The sequence below is a fragment of the Miscanthus floridulus genome, chromosome 6 (genome assembly GCF_019320115.1).
Source record: "Miscanthus floridulus cultivar M001 chromosome 6, ASM1932011v1, whole genome shotgun sequence".
In the NCBI taxonomy this organism is placed as follows: domain Eukaryota; kingdom Viridiplantae; phylum Streptophyta; class Magnoliopsida; order Poales; family Poaceae; genus Miscanthus; species Miscanthus floridulus.
This window is the reverse complement of record NC_089585.1, coordinates 132,665,054-132,686,808: the sequence shown is the minus strand read 5'-3', so window position 1 is coordinate 132,686,808 and position 21,755 is coordinate 132,665,054. Positions and strand designations below refer to the sequence as shown.

The 21,755-nt window shown below is 43.9% G+C and overlaps 1 protein-coding gene across 1 annotated transcript; it reads left to right on the top strand.

Moving 5' to 3' along the window:
- The first annotated feature begins 15,942 nt into the window (after nucleotides 1–15,942).
- LOC136459687 (transcription factor bHLH77-like) lies at nucleotides 15,943–18,897 on the top strand. The gene is made up of 8 exons (XM_066459527.1): nucleotides 15,943–17,211; nucleotides 17,306–17,521; nucleotides 17,623–17,688; nucleotides 17,778–17,846; nucleotides 17,971–18,045; nucleotides 18,161–18,385; nucleotides 18,473–18,569; nucleotides 18,663–18,897. Exons 1-8 carry the CDS (start codon nucleotides 16,540–16,542, stop codon nucleotides 18,698–18,700), a joined length of 1,458 nt encoding a protein of 485 aa, XP_066315624.1. The 5' UTR covers nucleotides 15,943–16,539; the 3' UTR covers nucleotides 18,701–18,897.
- Nucleotides 18,898–21,755: the final 2,858 nt, after the last annotated feature.

Genomic DNA, 21,755 nt, shown 5'->3' with positions numbered 1-21,755 from the left:
TGGCTTTAAACCAAATTGATTTTGCATCATGTCAGCCATCCTGTGCATCAAAACATCAATGCCTGAATCCTGATTTCCTTGTACTTGCACTCCAGAAGGCAATCCTGAAACACTCCTATACCCTAGATTTGGCACAGCATTGATAGCACTGTAATCAGTAAATTCTTGATACCCATCTCCATACATATTCTTCTACAATCTGTTTGATGCTGGAGAAACTCTGTAAGCTAAAGGTGGCACTTCTCCTGTGGTACCAAATGTCACCTGGCCATAGGTGGGATGTGATTGCTTTTCAGTGTGAGTCAATCCACTTATATTTAAAGGCGACGCCACTTCTTTTCCAACAGGCTTCTCCTGATGCTTTGGAACATTGAAAAGCGTCGGTCCACTGAGTGGTCCAACATTTTCTTCAAAGTATTTATCAACCATTGGACCAAAAGTACTGATCATGATTGCTCGAAAGGTATTCAGAAAAGCTGTGTGATGGTTTGTCATGGTTTCTCCCATAGCTTTATAAACCAGGGCTGCCATCTTCTGAGCATCCTCCTCTTTAGTGTAATCAGTTTGATGCGGAAGAAGAACCCTTGGCATTGACTGCTTTTGAAACACTTTATTGCTCTTGTTTTTGGAAAAAGACATCAAGCACTTTCGTTGGTATTGCTCACATGCTTGTAGCACTAAATCCCTGTAATTATCTGGCAATTCTGTCATGCTCACATCCAGAACATGATCATTGTTGATCTCAGACGCCATCTTAAACTAACAGATTCGTCCCACCGGGCGTGCCAAAAAGTGTGTTGACACAAAATGTGACGCACTGTGCCTCACACACAGCAAGCCAGAAAGCGTGGCTTCAATCGGGTTCCTGGGTGCTTCGTGATCCGGAAGCGTGCCAGTCAGTTTGACCTGAAAACTAACAAGGGATAGAACAATTAAATGTCAAACCGGAACATGTCGGGTAATACCAGACAGTTCCTCATATACGGCCCTAAAGCCACTTACAACGACATACAGCTATAAAAAGCTATCTGCCAACAAGTTTATAAACCATTCGGCTAATCGTAAGATGAATGCACGTAAAGGCCTAATTGTCGAATACATGTACATGAGAAGACATGTTTGAACAAGTAAAATTAATTATGAGTTAATGCATAACCAAGCTCGGCAGTCCAGCCGAATTGGGGTCCATGAGGAAGGAACGTGCAAATAAAAAACGATTAAACTAACCTAAAACCTGCATCTGCCGCACGACACCTGGTTTCGTTAAAGCTTAAACGTGATTAACATGCATGAACCCGCAACACATGACAATCTAGATTAAAATAACACGAGTGTATTGTCTATTTGCGAAGATAATACGAAAATAATGATCATTGAAGCACGAATAAAATCATAAGAGAGGGCCGAACAATATCGATCTAGATTGGGCAGAAGTGTGTTACAAATATATAAAATATTTAAAACATGCAACACTGGATAACTTAATGAATCTATTTAGATTTGCCATATCTAATAGAGCCGATAACTATCTTGCTTTCACTAAGCATATTGAGCAAACGCCTGCCGCACGGTATCTACTCATAAGCGAAGCATAAGCAAAGACTTCTTGATTGTTAAGCAAAGATCCGCCGCACGATCATTGAAAACAAACAAGACTACTTGCATCACGTCTAAATCCACCGCATGATACTAAACATGATAACAAGGTTGTCGGAACTTACGGAGGTCGACGGATCGATGACTCCTCTCGAAGAACTCGACGACACGACAAAAGGACTCGAAAGTTGGCATGGGGCCGGTTGTATTGATTTGGTTGTGAACCCTTATTACAATGGTCGAGGGTTAATATTTATACCCTAGACAAAACACGAGTCCTAGAGGACTACAATTCACAAAGGAACTTTTAAACAAACTTGGAAACTTACGATTCCTTACCCTAAACCTTTAGATTCCTTTATTATTACAACTTTCATCTTTCCGATCGGCCTTGCCTGCCCTCTTCTATTTTCCCGAATGGAGTCACCGCCTTCTGGAGTAACCGACCGCACAAGCATTTAGCCGACCGCCTGTTTTGTTTGCCGAACACCTTTCTTCCCGCATGCGGGTCCACCTGTCATCCTCCATAATCGACCAAAATCTAGTGTTAACAGAGGTTTATATGTGTGCGTGCAAGTTTGAAGCGTTGCCGTATGCGCGGGTGGCGTCCTTGGCAATGAACAAGTGCAATGTGTTCCAGAAGCACGACAAGCACCGCGTGGCCGGTTTCTTCAACGAGGTGTGCACCGGTTGCGCCAGGATGCTCGCGGACACGGTGCTGCCGCACGACGATGTAATAGAACTGACCAAATCATAAGAACGTAAGTACAAAAACAATCACCGAAGCGATCAAATTCCTATACTTAAGCTCCCATAATCCCGGTAGTCCGGAAATCACGAAGAATTTCAACCAACTCTCGACATACAAACCAAGATCATAGTGATTCAACACAACACATCATCCGTTACAACATTTCATAAGTAGCATTCGGATTACATCCATCAGAGTTTAAATAGAATATTACAAACCCAGTTTGAGTGTGCGGAAGCAACATAGTTTGGTACAAAACATCATAGTTTCCAAATACATTGCCAAGTCTGAGTCATGTCCCACAAAAGCATTATCAGGTACGAGAACTAGTAGAGACCGCGCCCAATGGTCTAGTCTTCATCCCCTGCTGGGAGAAGGCAGTACTTGCAGCAACCAAAGTAGAACTAGTCATCTGCAACCGGTGGAAGATAAACCCTAAGTACGAGAAGGTACTCAGCTAGACTTACCCGTCAAACCAGAAATAAAGGACACCAAGGATCATGCAAGGCTTTTCAGGTGGGCTAGCTTGACACAGTTGCATAAAAGAGCTTATGATTATAGTAACCAATTTAACCTTAGCATCAAGCTTAACATCATTTACCTGTCCACTAGATTAGCACCTGTACTAGAGCACTCACTTATTAGGAGCAAACAATATTAACCATAGCAGGTATAATAAGGCTGTCATCATCATATCATCATTTCCGAACCATTATGTTATTTAGTGTATCTACTTTGGAGATAAGCCCGCCAAGTTCTGACTAACCGGGAGAGACGGCGACTCGAATCGAATTACAACTCAGCTGAGGGGGTATTCCTAACTCTCACCCTGTCATACTTAGCAAGGGTAGCCGTGGGTCACCTTTGGGACAACTCAGGAACCAAATTCGTGGGTTCGATCAGCGCAAGCACTCTTAGGGATTACCCATCTACTAGGACGATCAGGACTTTTAAATCACCTGCCCTTGGACTCACGCCTACGGCTCCCTTCCGAGGCGTACTTTATACTTATCGACTCCCGGCCTGAGGTGAGCTACCCGGCTTCGTGGTCGGTCTCCAGACCCGGCCAACTAAGAGAGAGGCATGCGTTCAACATGAACAGGAAAGGCTCCAAGATTCAGTCCTTAATCGACACAGACGGAGTCACTGCAAACCGACAAGCCTCCGTCCGGTCTTCATTTCAAATTAAGACTGGTTCTTTTCCACGATAGCAAATATAGCCAACCGTGCCACATGTATCTTCCTATATCTCGCAGGTGACAGGAAATCACCCGACTTCTACCGTGTTTAAGCAGGGCTAAGCACTATACGAGCCTGAGCTACATAGGATTTAGGGTAACAATATCTGGACAAGGATCGGATAACCAATGCAGCAAGTGTTTGCATCCAACACCTAAACTTAATGCAACAATATATGTAATAATAATACTGTAACTGCATTTCGGAAATTAGGAGGCTTAATATGCTCTGGGGCTTGCATTTCACAAAGTTGCAAGGACGGTGATCCGGGCACTCAACGGCGACCTCGTCTGGCACTTCTCCTGAAGGCTGCTCCTCCTGAATCTTCGGTGTCGGCTGCTGCTGCTCGCTTGGTTCCTCGAATTCCAGCAGGGTCACTCCTTCCGGTACACCTATTGCATGCCAATGCACAAGATAAATATCATGGATGCATAAGGAATGACATGATGCTCAATGATGAATGAATCACAGTAAGTGTTTACCGAAAACATCACTGGACACTCGTTTACCGAGTAAAACTAGCCCTATTCAAATCACTTTAAAACAGGTATCTAATTTAACTTGAAGAACAAGATCAACTTACCTAACTTGCATAACCTAAGATAAAGATGCTCATCTTCAGTTAAAGGCCTAACACCTAGGAACATTACCACAAACTTAGAAATAGTAAAGGCATACATAAATTAACATTCAAAGTTTCATATGCACACAAGTAGTCCCTTAATTCAATCACAACTAAAGTTCTACAATTCCAAATGACTTGCATGAGGATATTCTGGAAAGCTTGTGAAATTCTCTACAAATCAATTGTAAACATCAAAGCATGATTCTTACGTTAACCAAATCGAATTTCAGTAAACCTAGAATCTGTCCAGAAATGATAGGGTTACTAACTTAATTATTTAATGATGATGCAAAAGCCTAATTTGACCAAACCAAGTTTACCAACTTGTTGCACATACCAGAGGAACACTATAAAGTATAATGCTAACTTCTAAATAAATTATTTAATGTCCTTTTCCAATTTATTTAGTTAATTAGGTGATTAATGCAATATATAGTAAAACTATTCATAAAAATCTACCAAATTTATAGTAGCTATCTCATGCTTCACATAGACTACCATAAAAATTTCAAAGCCATTGAGCAAGCAGAACTTGATGTATCCAAAATAACAGGTGGCATGCCTATTTTTAGCATATTTAGGAAACCCTAATGAAAAGTGTCAAGCAACAGATTTCTCATTTTTCTTTGCATCATTCTAGCATAAGAACCTTACAAACCAAATTTTACCTACACTAGATCTATAGAAAAATTATGAAAATTCACACAAGATCCATCCATTGATAATAGGAAATTCTATAACTCAAAAATTACACATGCACTAGCTCTGAAATTTTAACTAGAGCTTCTACTAAGCAAGAATAGATTACCCACAAGATTTCATAATTTTTGGACCACAAAAACTCAAGATAAAATTCAAACAAGTTTGTATGCATCTAAAAACACATTTCAAAGTCCTATTTCATTCATCCAAAATTTCTAAAACATGTGCTCATATAATATTTTTATTAAATACTAGACATTACTAGGAACTCAACAAAATTGGAACCATAGCATTTGGATCTACCAACTAGGAGATACACATTTTTGAATCTATACACCAATCTGTGAAATAATAAAAACAAAACAATTAAGAAAACAATCCACTGCTGTTGGGCTGGCCCGAAGGACACGGCGGCCCACGAAGCGCGTGCTGGCGTGGCCTAGACACGGCGTGGCCCAGCTAGGCTTCCGCTGTGCACATCAGCGACTGACAAGGAGGGCCCGCGTGACAGAGAAACAGGCAGGGGAGGAGAAGGAGACGGCGGCGAAGCTCGTCGCCGGTGGCTTCTCCGGCGAGGTCAGCGATGCTACTACGTTCAATACAACAGTGCACATCTATTGGTGCCCTCAATTAAGGCTAGTGCTGCGGCTACAGGGTTGGCGACGAGCAATGGCGGCGCACGACCGCGGCATGGCCGGCTCCGGCGAGACGACGGCATCGCAGCCCCTAACGGTGACCCTACGAGCTTCGGCAGCACTCCTAGGACCTAGCGCAAGACAGAGAAGCAATGGCAAGGGTGCGAGGACAGCTGGCCGCGTGGAGCGCCAACTCCGGCGAGGGTAGCCATGGCGGCGGTGGAAGAAAACCGACGATTGGCCCTTACCGAGGCTCGATTGACTCGATTGAACGGTGGAGGTGGTAGACGAGATGATGGCGAGGCGAGGAGCAAGATAGCCGGCATGTTTTTGCCATGGCGAGCTCAAATGGCAACGGCGATGCTCGGTCGGAACGGGAGGGGCTGCGGTGGCTTCGGTGCTGCGCGCTGTGGAAGCGAAAGAAAAGCAAATGGAGCAGGCGACTCGGTCGGGCAGGCGCGCGGGGTGCTCAAGACACGGCCAGCAGTGCCAGGATGCCCGTGGCGCATGGCCTGCGCAAGCAGAAGGCCGGCGATGGGTGGCAACACGCGGCCAGCGAACTCTGAACCGGTCGGCCACGATGTTACTGAACGTTTTCTGAAAAATCGCGATTCAGTGATCACTGATGATGACTGACAGAGCAGGTTTGCCGGTGATTAGCTCCTAATCCGTGACGATCTAGACTATACCATAGTTAACAAAGTTGATCATCTATATGTGAACTACAACTCTTGTTATTGGAGCTCGAGCTGGTTTGGCTCTGTTAGGGAGATACAAGGTGAAAAAGTTGGGTACACGAAACTGCAAAACACTTAAGGACTTAGAAAAATTCTAAGTATGAAATCAGCATGAAATTCTGACCTGTGGGCCATGTTTGAGCTTGTTCTACCCATTTTCATGAAATGATCATAAAACAACTTTTGTTCCTTAATAAATTAGCTACAACTTTGGTAAAGAGTGCACAGCCATGCAAAGTTTCTAAGCTGGTCTTTTGAAACAGTCAAACAGTGACACTCCAAGGGTTATTAAAAGTCAAACCTTCACTTGAGGGCATTTTGGTCATTTTGATCTACATGGACAATGTCCCAACAAGTAACCTAAGTGTAGTTAAGGTGTATTAGACCATGATCAACCACTTTACATAATTGTTATACCAATTCAAATGATTACATGTGATGAAACAATAAAACAACCAATTCACCCAATGTTGCAATGCAATGTTTCACATGTTTCATGACCTTGTTGTCATTTTATACTTGTCACATTACTACCATGTTGCCATGTTTCAAAGTATGAGAAATTCATGTTACATTCACATGTTGCACTACTACCATTCTAAGCAATCAAGCATGAAACACACACAATTGAAAATGTTGCATATGCATGTTTCAGTAACAATGACATGTTGAGATAGATGATGCACATGTTTATGAAATGAAATGCAATTAGTGGAAGCCAAACACCTAGGGTGTTACGACGAGGCTACCGAGCTCTAGTGGCGTCGCATGCATGGCTGTCTCTCTAGTGGCTGAGGGCGAGCGCGTCTTCGTATCCCGCGCGCGCATCCAGAGCGTGGTGGCATAGAAGCCTTCCATATCGCCCTTGCACAGGCCATAGAGCTTGAGCGCGGTGCGCATGTCCTGGGACCAGGTGACGTCGAGGAGTGCCGCCACGTCTGCCCTTGTGAACAGTCAGCACCACGCTGGCGATGCCATGTAGGCTTATGGACCTAAGTGACATACTTAAACAACTTTAGAGTGCTAAAAATACATTTTGAGAGTTCATGAACCTAAGTGACACCTCCATACAAGGTCAAGGACCAACCATGCATTTAACTCAAAAAAGGCACGGACACAAGGTGCAGTGCAGCAGAAGCAACAAGCAAGCATGATTGACTCCTTTTCCTTGCAGGCGGTGGTGTGGACTTGTCCACAAAGCCTCCTTTATCATTTTGAGGCAAAGCCATTGTCGACGCAAAAACGTGTCGATGCACCGAGCACACAGTAAGCCGAAAGGATCTGCTTGGTGGAGCAAGGCTGGAGATCCGCTTGGGTTCAACACAGGACCAGTCGACCCTGTAAATTCCTACCGAGGGCGTGCCAGTTAATTTGACCTGCAATTGATAAGGAGATAAAGTTTATCAGTAATTTAAGGTGGAACATGCCGGTCTTACCCAGACAGTTCCAAGTGTGCCGCTGAAAGGTCCTAATATGACTAGAGAGAGGTGAATAACCTATTTAAAAATCTACAAACCAACTAGAGCAATTTGATTAGTATAACAAATAGCGAAATACAAACTTGCTCTAGCTCTATAAGGGTTGTAAGCCACCTATCCAATAATTCTAGTTGCTATGATCACTAAACACATAATTTGCTATGTCACTACTCACTAAGAGCTCTCACACTTGCTACACTAAAGAGCTCAACTAGATGAACTTAAACTACAAAGCAAGCTCTCAATTCTAGCTACACTAAAGAGCTTGCTACAACTAATTTGCAAGAATATAAATGAGTGAGTAGGGTGATTATACCGCCGTGTAGAGGAGTGAACCAATCACAAGATGAGTACTAAATCAATCACCGGGAGAATACCAAAGGGCAAGAGGCAACCAATTTTTCTTCCAGGGTTCACGTGCTTGCCGGCACGCTAGTCCCTGTTGTGTCAACCAACACTTGGTGGTTCGGTGGCTAAGAGGTGTTGCACAAACCTCGTCCATATAACTGGACACTGTAAGAACCTACTCACAAGTGAGGTAACTCAATGACATGAGCAATTCACTAGAGTTACCTTTCGACGCTCCGTCGGGGAAGGCACAAGACCCCTCACAATCACCACGATTAGAGCTGGAGACAATCACCAACCTTCACTCGACAATCCTCGCTGCTTCAAGCCATCTAGGTGGTGGCAACCACCAAGAGAAACAAGTGAATCCCGCAGCGAAACACGAATACCAAGTGTCTCTAGATGTAATCACTCAAGTAATGCACTTGGATTATCTCCTAATCTCACAAAGATGATGAATCAATAATGGAGATGAGTGGGAGGGTTTTGGCTAAGCTCACAAGGTTGCTCTGTCAATATAAAAGATCAAGAGAGTGAGCTTGAGTCGGCCATAGGGCTTAAATAGAGGCCCTCACGAAATAGAGTCGTTGGCTCCTCAGTCCACTGAAAAACGGGGCGACCGGATGCGCCAGTCCGATCGACCGGACACATCCGGTCACCACCGACCGAACACACCGAACGCCCGGTCCCTCACTGTCTCCTCTGTGCACCGCCACGTCAGCGTATGTCAACACTGACCGGACGTAGGCCCAGAGCATCCGGTCATAAGACCGAGACTCACGCTCACTGCTGCTATTGACCGAATGCAGGACGCCAGCGTCCGGTCACTGCGTGACCAGCGTCCATTGTATTCTGTAAAACCCTATCTTTTCTGTATAGGGCGTTAGTGGCACCGTCGGACTGTCTGCACTCTACAGGCGGACACTCCGCCGCTGGAGTTTCGAACCCTTGCTCTCAAGTGTTAAACACAATGTGTATCACCTTTGTGCATGTGTGTTAGCATATTTTTACAAACATTTTCAAGGGTGTTAGCACTCCATTAGATCCTAAATGCATGAGTTAGGGCATCTAGTGGCACTTTGATAACCGTATTTCGATACGAGTTTCACCCATCTTAATAGTACGGCTATCGAACCTAAATGTGATCACACTCGCTAAGTGTCTTGATCACCGAAACAAAAAGGCTCGTACCACTTATACCTTTGCCTTGAGCCTTTTGTTTTCCTTTCTCCTTTTCTAAGTCCAACCACTTGATCATCACCATGGAATCACCATCATCATGTCATGATCTTCATTTGCTTCACCACTTAAAAAAGTGCTACCTATCTCATAATCACTTTAATAAACTAGGTTAGCATTTAGGGTTTCATCAATTAACCAAAACCAAACTAGAGTTTTCAGTCGCTTTAGGAGCAGCTAGTGTTAGCCATCTGGATCTTCAGCACGGAAATGTCCGACCACTCACTATTGTTGCCGAGCACGCACTAGTGATGCCAACCACGAACTATCGTTGTCCTCCCTCTAGTCATAGTGTGTGGTCGAACAACGTTAGTAGTGGTCGGCAACGCTTGTGAGTAGTCGGCAACACCGGTGATCCAGTGGGCCAACAACCAGACAGGGAAAACACAGATGTAAGTAAAATCATCAGCTAGACAAAATATAACCAGTATGAAGCATTGAGCCGATGAGTCTGATGAGAAAGGATATAACATGCAAATAAATTGACTGTCTAATACGAACAGTTCTACAAACGCTTCGAATCTATTCCGCTATCATCAACAGTGAGGTTCAACCGGATCGATGCAACTATGATGATAACAGTAAACTAAATCCAAAGAATTCATAAAACCATCCATACCTTGATAGGTTTCTGAAAGACATGCTATATCTGTCAAGGCGCAGGCGAATCAGCTAAAAAAGCCGATTTCGGTAGAAAAATGGTCACAGCATGTGAACAATCGACTATTCAATACGAGCATACCTATCAACTCCTCGAACCTAACATATCATCTTTAACATTGGGGTTCGACCGGATCGATGACAACCATAATAAAGATAACAGATTAAATCTTTAAAGAAAACGGATCTACTCATATTTAACAGGATCATGAAGACATATTATGAGCATTAAAGTGCAGGCGATCGGCTATTTAGCCGATGCAGCCATAGCAAACCGCTAAGATCATGCCTGATCGGGAACAAATCTACAAACTAGCATCCTCCAATCTAAAGTGCCATCAGTGGGGATCGACCGGATCGTTGCAGCCATAATAGCGAACCATAGACCAGATTTAACTAGCCAGCAAACCTCTTCAAGATCATACGTGCCTTAACCGCGTACCATGCGCGATCAAGAGCGAGGTAGAACAGCCAATAAAACGTAACATGTCGCTTAAAGTAAGAAACATTGTATTGTCACAAAGTAAACGACGGACTAAAAGGATACGAGGCCGATCTAGTTCGATCTTGATCGGGCAGGTTGATGTTGCTGAAAAGCTATTGACAGTAAAAACATCAGCAAGATCGGTAACTTAATGAATCTACTCAAAGGACGCCACCCTTAGATAGAGCCGATAACTTCATCTTAATTTAATTCGAGCAATGGAGGTCGAACTTAACCGATGCAGGCATACTTGAACTAGATAAAGATCAATAACTAGCTTATACTAGAGCTCGCAGTGAAGGTCGAACTTAGCCGATGCAGCCTTACGAACCAAAGTATAAGCTATGACGGTACTTACAGATAAGCCAGAGGTCGGCTGGACCGATGTAGCCCTGCTTGTTGAAAAACTCATCGAGATCTACACTACTTCTGCTCCTAAAGGTTGGCACGGAGAAAAAAAAGTAATTTATATTGATTGATTGAATGTCTTTTTACAGTAGCCGGAGTCCAATATTTATATCCAGAGACTAAGCATGAATCCTACTTAAGTATGACTCATTATAATCTTTAGTATAAAAGAAATCATTTCTGACTTAAGATAATTTGGACCCTAATCTTTCTTTTTTTAGAGTCCGACATGTATTTTCCGACACCAACCATAACTCATTGTCGTTATCTGCTGACGTCATTTAAAAAAAGCCGATTCCAGTACTATATTTAAATCAATTGATATTGATCGTTGTACCATCGATTCTTTAATATCACGATCTTATAAGCTTCAAGTTCTCACGTTGTTGTTATCAAATTTCGGTGTAAACAGCCATCGGGTTTACCTACCCTACCGTCCTCCGATTTGCTGCAGGGCCTGGCGACATTTTCCCCGTGTCCTCGCAACAGAACAGTGGCCACCACACCACCCCCGTAGGCGCCACTTTTTTGTACTAGTATACCCGAATACCCGACGAGGCAGCGCCACTGTTCGTACATGTTGCTCCTGCACAACTGGATTTTGGATGGATGAGAATTGAGGCTGTGTTTAGTTTTCAAAAAGTTTTTCAAAAAGTGTTACCGTCGTCATCGTATCGAATCTTACGATATGTGTATGGAGCATTAAATATAGATAAAAAAAACTAATTATACAGTTTAGTTGGAAATCACGAGACGAACGTTTTAAGCCTAATTAGTTCATGATTGAACACTAATTGCCAAATAAAAACGAAAATACTACGGTAGCTAAATTTTCAAATTTCAGGAAAACACAGCTTGAGATGAGAGGCCAGCCATCTCGTTCCATGGAGAGAGAGGGGCCTCGCCTTTGTTGACCCCGTTAAAATGATTTAACGACGATTCTTATTTGCGTTATTCTCGAGGTAGATGTTGCTGCCGGGGTGAAGGAAGGAATCTCGTGCCACTAGCAATTGTCTCAAGAATCCGAAATGAGTAGGGCAGCATGCTGTGGTAAATGGAACGTGGTAGCACTCCCTCCGATCCGTCCATGGTTATAACGTGTATTAAATAATTACTCTGTTTTGCGTTACTGACAACGAACAATATTTTTATCTCACAATAAATCAGCATAAGCAGCAGCTAAATTTCAGTGAAACCAACAGGACAAATGTATGTTATGCCACTAGTACTTTATAGGAGTTTGAAGCTGGTGGCTTGCTAAAAATTGCATGTAATTTGATTAATTGTTGATCAAAACTTTATTACAAAGTTTGATCTTTTCAACCAAAGCGCGCATTGCAAAAATGAACATACGAGGGTGCTCTTGTGGATTTATCAAGGTCTAGTGCTATTTCTCTTTTGTTCAAACATGGCTCGATAAATAGTTTTGCAAACCATATATTGAGTTTGGGATTATATGTTGTGTAAAACATACTCCCTCTGGTCCAAATTGTAAGGGGCTGTTTGGCATAGCTTCTTGCAGCTCCGGTTCCTCCATTGTATAACATTGTAGTATGGAGCCGTTGAAGCTGTAAATCGTGGCTTCTCTGACTCCTCTTTGTAGTTCATTTTTCTTCTCGGGAAGCGAAATGGCTCCTAGCTACAGTGGCAAACAGTGATGCTACAGGAAATGAGAGGAGGAGCTGGAGCCGCCCGGAGCTGCACCAAAGGGGGCCTAAGTCCTTCCGGCTTTTTGGCATACATGGTTCTTGTTGTGCTCCGAGATATATATTATCTTTAAATACATAAAAATTATGCACCTAGAAAAGCCAGAACTTATAATTTGAAATTGAGAGAGTATAATTTGACGTCTTTTTCTCTTTTTTCTATAGCCATGTTTATTGGTTTCTTACAAGCCATGTCGGGTGGGTTCTTACAATGGATGAGACTTTAGTTTCTAATAAAGTTTTCTTCATCTAAAAAAGAATTAAATTTACAGGGCGTTAGCATGTACATTAACAAAAAATACAAATGTGACATAATGTGAAGCATAAAGTATATTTTTAACATTCGAGTTATGAGTCAATTTGATTTTCAACCCTAAACTACGAAACCATATAACATACACCTTTCAACTATAAAATCGGATAGATTTAGTTCTCTGGTTTAAAATGTTGTTTTTTATTTTCTAATAACAATAAAAATTTGGTTTCATCTGTATAAATTCATCATTAATAAATTTTAAATCATAAAAATAGGATACTAATTCTAGTTTTCTTCTAGAAAATTTATATATTTGTTATGCTTTGTTTGGAGTTATTTGGATATCATTTGGTTTAAATAAGTATTATGCATGACTACAAGCAATAAAGAAATAGGAAACCAGTTCCAAAAAAAACTATACATAAACCCCAAGCTGGTAGATACTGATTTCTTATTTTTGATTTTGAAGTAAATTAATTAAGAATTTTAGGAGATCAAACCACATTTTTTATTATTTTTATAAAATATAAAAGCACATATGGAACCAACTAGAGGATCAAATTTGTCCGTTTTTACAGTTAAAAAAGTGTCATTACTCTATTTCATAGTTTATGGTTAAAAATTGGACTGGCATATGCCACTTAAAGTTTGAAAAATGTACTTTATCGTGAGAGAATTTTTTTTATGGTTGAACAAAGTTGCTCTCAGACCCTAACGCGAGTGACAAGTTCCGTAGTCTAAATTGCGTTTTTACGATAGCAAGTGCCTTAGTATCCGCTGGACACTACTGCCGGTAGTCTAATAATGCTCTGGATAGTATAGATACCGTACAGTACGTGTTCATGTTTGGTGGGCAGAGGGGGTTGGACAAATGTGCCGGCCCAATCCTAAAGACCTTACCGTTTCTGTTCGTATGTGTATTCAGTATTCGTGCCATTTATTTGCATGCTTATGTCTATCAATCTACGTAAGTACGTCCTAGCGCTATGCAGATGAAGTACTCCCCAGTCCCAGGATTGGGTTTATAGAACATTAAAACCTGTCTATTTTGCACGACCCTTGTTTACAAACTACCACGTTCGCTGGTCTAAAACTTGGCCGAAACTGGCTAAAAAACACTATTCCGGCTGAATTGTCGTGAGAGAAAAATACTGTTCCGGCTGAAAAAAGAAGCCAAACAAGCCGAATATGGAGTAAGCCGAACAGGGCCTCTAGTACTGCTTAAACACTTATCCAAAAATAAAAATAAATAAATAAACATGTACTAGCACATATTTTGCACCGTTTCCTACTGTTTATATACAATCTAATTTCCATTCACAAGTATCTTTACAAAAAAGAAACATTCATCTGTATTTCCCAATCACTTAATACGAAAGTCGTCTATGTGACAATCCAGTATTTGAGATTACTTGGACACTACAAGCAGTCACAATATAACCACTGCGCTAATCAACAAAGAGTGTGTATAATCCTTGGTTAACTTTTATGATATTTGTCTTATATAACAAAATGAAAATTCTTGACTTGCTTGAGGAAGAATGTGTAAAACTCAATAGCTCACTGTTATCATCACAAATAAAAGTAAAATAATGTTCTAGAATGAGCTATCGACCATCCAAAAGCTCTTAACAAAAACAGACCATTGAAAAATGTATTTTCCCTTTGTAAATTATAATACGAATGCAGACATTCGATACTTTGACACATTTACTTACGCCTACAACTCTATGAATGTAGAGCATGTATAGGTCAGACTCAGACCTACTACATCTTGATGTTGACGAAGTCTTCGTAAGCTCCTTGCTATCGAGCAAATTTGTTACCTTGCACAAAAAAGGTAATTAGGTGTAAATGCAAGTCCCCATATGGCCATACTGAGTTGAAGGTCGAGGCTCGACTTTAATTAAAAAAACACTACTCCCTTAGTTTAAATTACAAGGCATATTTTATTTCATTGCGAAAAATGGACAATTGCTCTATTAATATATTTTTTGACAAAAATGTCATTATATTCGACCACAGAAAAGTCATACAAATAGATTTTAACCTGCAAAAGGTTCCGTAACGAGTGATCCATCCGTCCCATAAAAAGTGCCATTCTCATTTTCTGAAAAGTCAAATATTTTTTAACTTTGACCAAATATGTATAAGAAAATATTAATATTTATGACGCATAGATTGTATCCTTGAATAGACCATTGAATATATTTTCACAATAAACCTTTCTAAAGATACACATGTTGCTAATATTTTCTACAAACCTAGTTAAACTTAAAAAAGTTTAAGCACGGGTCATATAGCGACTTTTTTATGGGACGGAGTAGTAAACTTCCACGTCATTGAACTTTTACTAACATGTCGTTAATTAATGTTCAAATAAATCAAACCACATTTACTTTGGGTGTACCAAAAACAAGCATGCATTTCCAAATTTTCGACCCACGCTAAGGCACCAACATCATCGAACAGAAGCGGCTGAAAACCTCAATCAGCCATAAATAAAAAAAACTATCACAGCACACAAACAGATCGCAGCGGTTCCCATCCAATGGGCTCCTTGTTCTATCCTGGAATTAAAAACTGGAAACCATTAAAAAATGTTTAGTTTTTGGCTAGTATACGATCTAACCCAGACTACCATGCATCCTTTGTCCCCTTGTGGGCTGCCTCCCTCCCCAATTTAGTGATTGGTTGATCTCTCATTTTCATGAGCCAAACAACCATCCCCTGCTTGCGCTTGCTTGGGGACCATCACCTTCATCTCCTTCCTCTTTAAACAATTTCCAGGATCAGAAAACAATTCGGCCCTTGTTTAGTTCTAGGTATTTGGATTTTGGAGCTACCGTAGCACGTTCGTTTTTATTTGGCCAATAGTATTCAAACATGGACTAATTAGGCTCAAAACATTCGTCTCGCAATTTTCCACCAAACTGTGCAATTAATTTTTCTTTTCGTCTACATTTAATGCTCCATGCACGGGCCGCAAACATTCGATGTGACAGGTCAAGAGCAAACATTTTTTGGAAGTTTTTCTCCGCCGCAAATTGTATTGGTCTTCTGGGTTTATACAGCACAGGTAAAGGAGGCAGCAGCAGCAGCAGCAGCAGACCAGCAGTGCATCTCCCTTTTCCCTTCTCCACCTCCCGCAAGCAAACTCACGGCACCGCCCCCGCACCTACTTCTCTCCAGTGCCGCTCCCTCTAGCTTCTTCCTCCCCACTTTCATGGCAGGAAAGGCTGAGGTGATGATGCCCTAAGCCATCCAATTTGACCCATGCTATCCTGGACCTCTATACATACTGCCCCAGCGCAGGCACTCGCAATCTCTACTTCTCTACCACCGCGGTGCCTGTGCTAGCTCCTGCTTTTGCCTCAGCCTGCTGCAAGCTTTTGCTTTGGTTTAGGTGCTTCTTTTCCACTCCTTTACTGTTCCCCCACTTTTGCTTGCTTTGTCACGCACACGAAAAGCTCCTGCCTTTACCTTCTCGGACCTTATCTCCGCCCCGTAGTGGGATTTGGTGGGAGCTGCGCTGCTTGCCCCTCGCGTTTCTTTGCTCAATTGGGGTCACAGCGCGTGCTCGTGGACGGAATTCGGGTTCTTGCGCGGTCCCCGTCCCCTTGGCGATTGCGGACGCTTGCTGCAGATCTTTGCGTGATTCCGGGAGCGCCGGAGATGAACTGCGGGCCGGCCGACCAGCTGCCGCCGGCGTCGGCGCCGTCGTGCTTCCTCAACCTCAACTGGGACCAGTCCATGGCCGCCACCACGGCCGGCGACCACCTCGACCCGGCGCTCAGCTCGATGGTCTCCTCCCCGGCGTCCAACTCGACGGCTGCCACGGCGACTGACGGCCTCGCTCTCCACGGGATCTCGCCGCAGCCGCAGTACGGAGGCACTCCGCTCAGCTCGCCCCCCAAGCTCAACCTCTCCATGATGGGCCAGTTCCACCACTACCCGCCGCCGCAGGTCGGCGGCGCTGCGCCCGGCGGCTTGCCAATCCTCGAGAACTTGATGCCGATGGGCCATCTAGACCAGTTCCTCGCCGACCCAGGCTTCGCCGAGCGCGCGGCGAGGCTCTCCGGCTTTGACGGCCGCCCCGGTGGAAGTGGCTATGGCGGCGCCGTCCCGGGACAGTTTGGCCTCCCGGACGCCGGCCCCATCGGCGCATTGAAGGAGCTGGAGCTCGGAAACGGCCGGGACGAGTCATCGGTGTCCGATCCGGCGTCCGCCAGCGCGGAGATGGCGCTCAAGGGGCCTTCCGATGGTAATGCAAAGAAACGGAAGGCTAGCGGAAAGGGGAAAGGCAAGGACGGCCCCGGGTCCACCGCCGCCAAGGATCTCGCGAAGGTACGTACGTGCACAATTGCGTTGCTTTGGTTCCCCGATTCCCCACGCAGTTCAGGTTTGGGGCAAAATATTTCATTCTGGGGACGTTTTACAGGAGGAATCCAGTGGGAAGCGGTGCAAATCGGCGGACGAGAGCAATGGCGCGGAGGACAACTCCACCAAGGGCAAGGCCGCGCAGAGCAATAGCGAGAATGGTGGAAAGAAGCAGGGGAAGGACAGCACATCGAAGCCTCCCGAGCCGCCCAAGGACTACATCCATGTCCGGGCGCGGCGCGGTGAGGCGACAGACAGCCACAGCCTCGCGGAGAGGGTACAGTTCCCTGAGGCTCAATTTCATTGTTCTTTCTGCTATCATCCTTGCTGGCTATAGATTTGTGTGTTGAGTTTTCTCGCTTCTTGTGAACAATTCAGGTGAGAAGGGAAAAGATCAGCCAGCGGATGAAGCTGCTGCAGGATCTTGTCCCGGGTTGCAATAAGGTACTCACTCAGTTGATATCAGACACTTGCTGTCACTCGAGTAGTTTGGTGCGCTCAGATTTGAATTTGGGAGATATTTCTCGTTTCAGGTGGTTGGCAAGGCAGTCATGCTCGATGAAATCATAAACTACGTGCAGTCCTTGCAACGGCAAGTCGAGGTATATTTCCACTGTCAATTCACAGCTGGAATGACTGTGAAACTGCAGTTTTTTTGCCGTTTTAGAATGGAACACGGGTCGATGTGCTCTATCTGAACCCTTTCCTTTCACATCGATTTTGCAGTTTCTGTCCATGAAATTGGCCACTGTGAATCCCCAGCTGGACTTCAACAACCTTCCTAACCTCCTTCCTAAAGATGTGAGGACACGTATATATGATCGTTCACATTACTATGTTTGGTTCCTGGTATTGAGGGAATGGAGCATTTCACCCTGACACCCTGTCTCATATTCCAATTTCTGTTTGTAATCAGATACACCAGTCCTGTGGCCCGCTGCAGAACTCGCATTTTCCGCTGGAGACCTCAGGTGCACCGCTGCCATACCTTAACCAGCCTCACCAGGGGAACCCTCTAGGTTGCAGCCTAACCAATGGCATGGACAACCAGAGTTCTATGCATCCACTTGACCTGGCATTTTGCCGGCCAATGAATTCGCAACATCCTTTCCTCAACGGTGTTAGTGATGCGGCGTCTCAGGTAAAAATGCAACCACTGTCCTGACTCTTAAGCTTAGATCATATTCATATGCTGTGACACTGAGGAGGAAACGTTGATACGTCACAGGTCGGGACCTTCTGGCAAGACGACCTTCAAAGCCTAGTTCACATGGATATCGGGCAAAGTCAGGAGATCGCTCCTACCTCTTCGAATAGCTACAACGGTATGAAAAAAAAAATCAGCATCCTATAGGCCGATATCTTAGTTGACAAACATCGCTATATATGAGCTCTGACATCGAATTACCATTCACCAGGTTCATTGCAAACAGTCCACATGAAAATGGAGCTTTGACATAGACGAAATTCAGTCCAAAGCTCGACGCCCCTGTATATACAGAAGAGAGGACAGCTTGCAGCGGAAGCACTCTGAGATTCAACCTAACAACGTTGGGCCCTAGCAGTGTTTTAGCTTCTAATTTTCCCCCCTGGTGTAATGATTCTTTGAACAAGATGTGAAGATCACCACGCTGGCGGTTGGTCGCACCATCCCATCGCCTGTTTTAGCTGCAAGATCGCCCGCAACAAAACGCGGTCCATTGCGTCCCAGTATATTCTCAATCAGACCCTTATCCTCCTCTCTCTCTCAAGCGAGAGGGAATGAGGCCTGTAATATCATTTGTATTGCCATTATATTTGTAGCTGATATATATATATATATATATATATATATATATATATATATATATATATTTATTTAAGATCCCTATTCCTGTCATTCCTGATCTCCTTGAGCTGAACTCCCCGTTCCTGAATGAAATCATCGTAGACTCTTAATTCTGATACCTGCATCATTCCAATGGGCCCGTTCGGCTTACCTAGAAATCGGCTTGTCCGGCTTATTTTTTCAGCCAGAACAATATTTTTCTCTCATAATAGTTCATAGTGTTTTTTAGCTAGTTTCAATCAAAATTCAGGAAGCCGAACGGAGCCAATGTCATAGAATTGTTGTACCTGTTGCTTTGTTGAGCTCAGGAACCAGGATTTTTTTCTTGGTTCTAGAATAAATTCAGCCAAGAAGCGGGATCGTGTAAAAAGGACATGAACAGAAGGAACAAGCAACTTGTGCTGGGAGTGGATTTGTGGGTGCTTTTTAGCTGTATGATAAGTACCCGGAGAAAGGGACAGCACTAGGCCAGGGGCTAGTAGCTGAGGACCCTTTTGATTTTGATTTTTTTTGGGGGGCAGAGATGCTACTATGCCAGGCGTCCATCAGGCATCAGCATTCAGTGCGATGATGCTATGCTGCTTCTGCTCGTCCATAGCTACGTCGATTTAAAAAAAAGAGAGAGAAAAAGGTCCCTCTCTTTAGTCGTTAAGTAGTTAAGAATTGGTGCTACCAATCCACTTCAGTGAAGTCCAAATCATCCAGGCTGTGATCACGCGCCACAACGGAATCAGCGGAGCGAGTTGTTCTGATCTCTCGCTTTCTCGAGCCTGGGTCATAGCTGAGCCTGAGCCTGAGCCATCTCCAAATCATGAATAAATTACACGCTACACCTCATCTCCAAATCATGAATAAATTACACGCTACACCATCAGATCAGAGCAGTGCTTGCTTACTGGACTGCTACTCTCCGCTCCGAAACCAGATGCAATGGAACGGCAGCAGCATGAGCTGTAAATTTGCAGCAAAATAAGTGCGACAAGATCGTAAGTCACTGGGGATTATTGTTCTGCGACCGGGAGGAGAGACAGAGGAAAGGCAAGACAGGGATGATGTACATTTATAAACGGCACAGGAGAGAGTACGACTGTGCAACGTGATGGCCCCATTCGCTGACTTTGAAACTTGGCTGAAACGTGATGGGGTAAGCCGAACAGGGCCGATGTGTCCCGTACAGGTGTTCTTCGTGGCCATTGCTCAGTGCGTCTGGGTCTTGCTACCGAGACCGTGGTCGCCATGAACAACAGTCATTGCTTGCTTCCTGCTTGCATCCGAGATCGATCATGGCCCTGCACTGGCCGCGAGCAAGAACAAGGAACTTCTGTTAACTACAGAGAAATATCCAGTGGTAAGTAAGATGATTTTTTATCGTATGGTTTCTGAGAGGACCACGGGTGAGTACACAAACTGATACGAGCAGATTTTCTGGTGCATGGATTGGATTGGTCAGAAGTGGGCGTTGTGGCCCCTCGTCGTTTTTTCCATGTCGAGAGGCTGCAACTGCAGCTGGAGCGAGCGAGGCGTGATTTTCTGTTAGCTTTGAAGCCAAGACTAGTGCGTCACCTGCCGCGAAAATGCTGCATTACAAAGGGGATGTGATGCGATCGCAACCACAACCACAACCGCAAGTCAAACGCCTCGCGCCCTCGCCTTTTGTTTTTTTTTTTTGGTTGTGTGAGATATGTGTATCACCAGCTGCCCCAGATCTGCACACCATATTCCTGGAAAATTTAAGGTTCGTTGCCAGCCACAGCATGAAATGAAACTTCGATCGAGCACTTGTATTCTATAGTAGTACGGTACGTGGTGTCACTGTCAGCATTTCATGACACTAGCTCCGTCCCAAAAATCATGCAATTGTAGGTTTGATCAAAACTAAATTATTCTAAATCTAACTAAATTTAATATAAGAGTACGAGAGTATATTTCATGACTTCGAATAGGAGTAGCATGTGTTAAACTATTCTAATCACAAGGTCATAGATTTAACCGGGTACTTCTTGTAAATGAATTGCATGTCCTAGTACATGAACTAGACAGAGATTAGAGGGAGGAGTAGTGCTAGGTTACCGACCATCGTAGGCCTTCGATCTAGAGGCGTCTGCCATGGAAGTTGCGTCGGTGTCTGCGCTAGTGCAGCAATGGTCAGTGAAGACGTTGTCGATGATGAGCAGTGGCGACCGGCGGTGAAGATCGATGGCGGCGCAGTACAGTGGTGGAGGTGCTTCCCGTCATTAGCTGCGCCCTTCACTAGATCGGGTTTAGGGTTTGTCGGTAGGGAGCTCGGCTCAAGCGACCCTCATGACTTGAGCCGCCGGCCCCCACCTCTATTTATTGCGCAGTGTGACAGGGGTCCTCCAGCCATAGTGGGCTAGGCGTCCTCGATCAGGGCGCGGATCAAAGGCCCAACTGGGCCGTTGGGTCCAGTTTGGGATTAGAGATCAATCTAACAACCCCCCCTTAATCTCTTATCATCTTTCAATTTCATATCATTTATTTATGTTCATAGCATTACAGATTAGCGCATAGATCATGTTTCATCGTCACAGTCAATTGCCGATAGATTTAACAGCTATAACACACCAATCTGTTCTGAAATAGATACTTAACTTTGGGCCTTCTTTTATCCAGGAATTATAACCTTTCCCTTAAACCCATGTCAGCTACATGTTCTTTGAACACG

Coding starts and splice junctions, on each gene's coding strand:
- LOC136459687 (XM_066459527.1), top strand. CDS start 16,540: ATGAACTGCGGGCCGGCCGACCAGCTGCCGCCGGCGTCGGCGCCGTCG. Junction 17,847..17,970: donor CCTTGCAACGGCAAGTCGAG/GTATATTTCCAC, acceptor TCGATTTTGCAG/TTTCTGTCCATGAAATTGGC. Junction 18,046..18,160: donor CTAACCTCCTTCCTAAAGAT/GTGAGGACACGT, acceptor GTTTGTAATCAG/ATACACCAGTCCTGTGGCCC.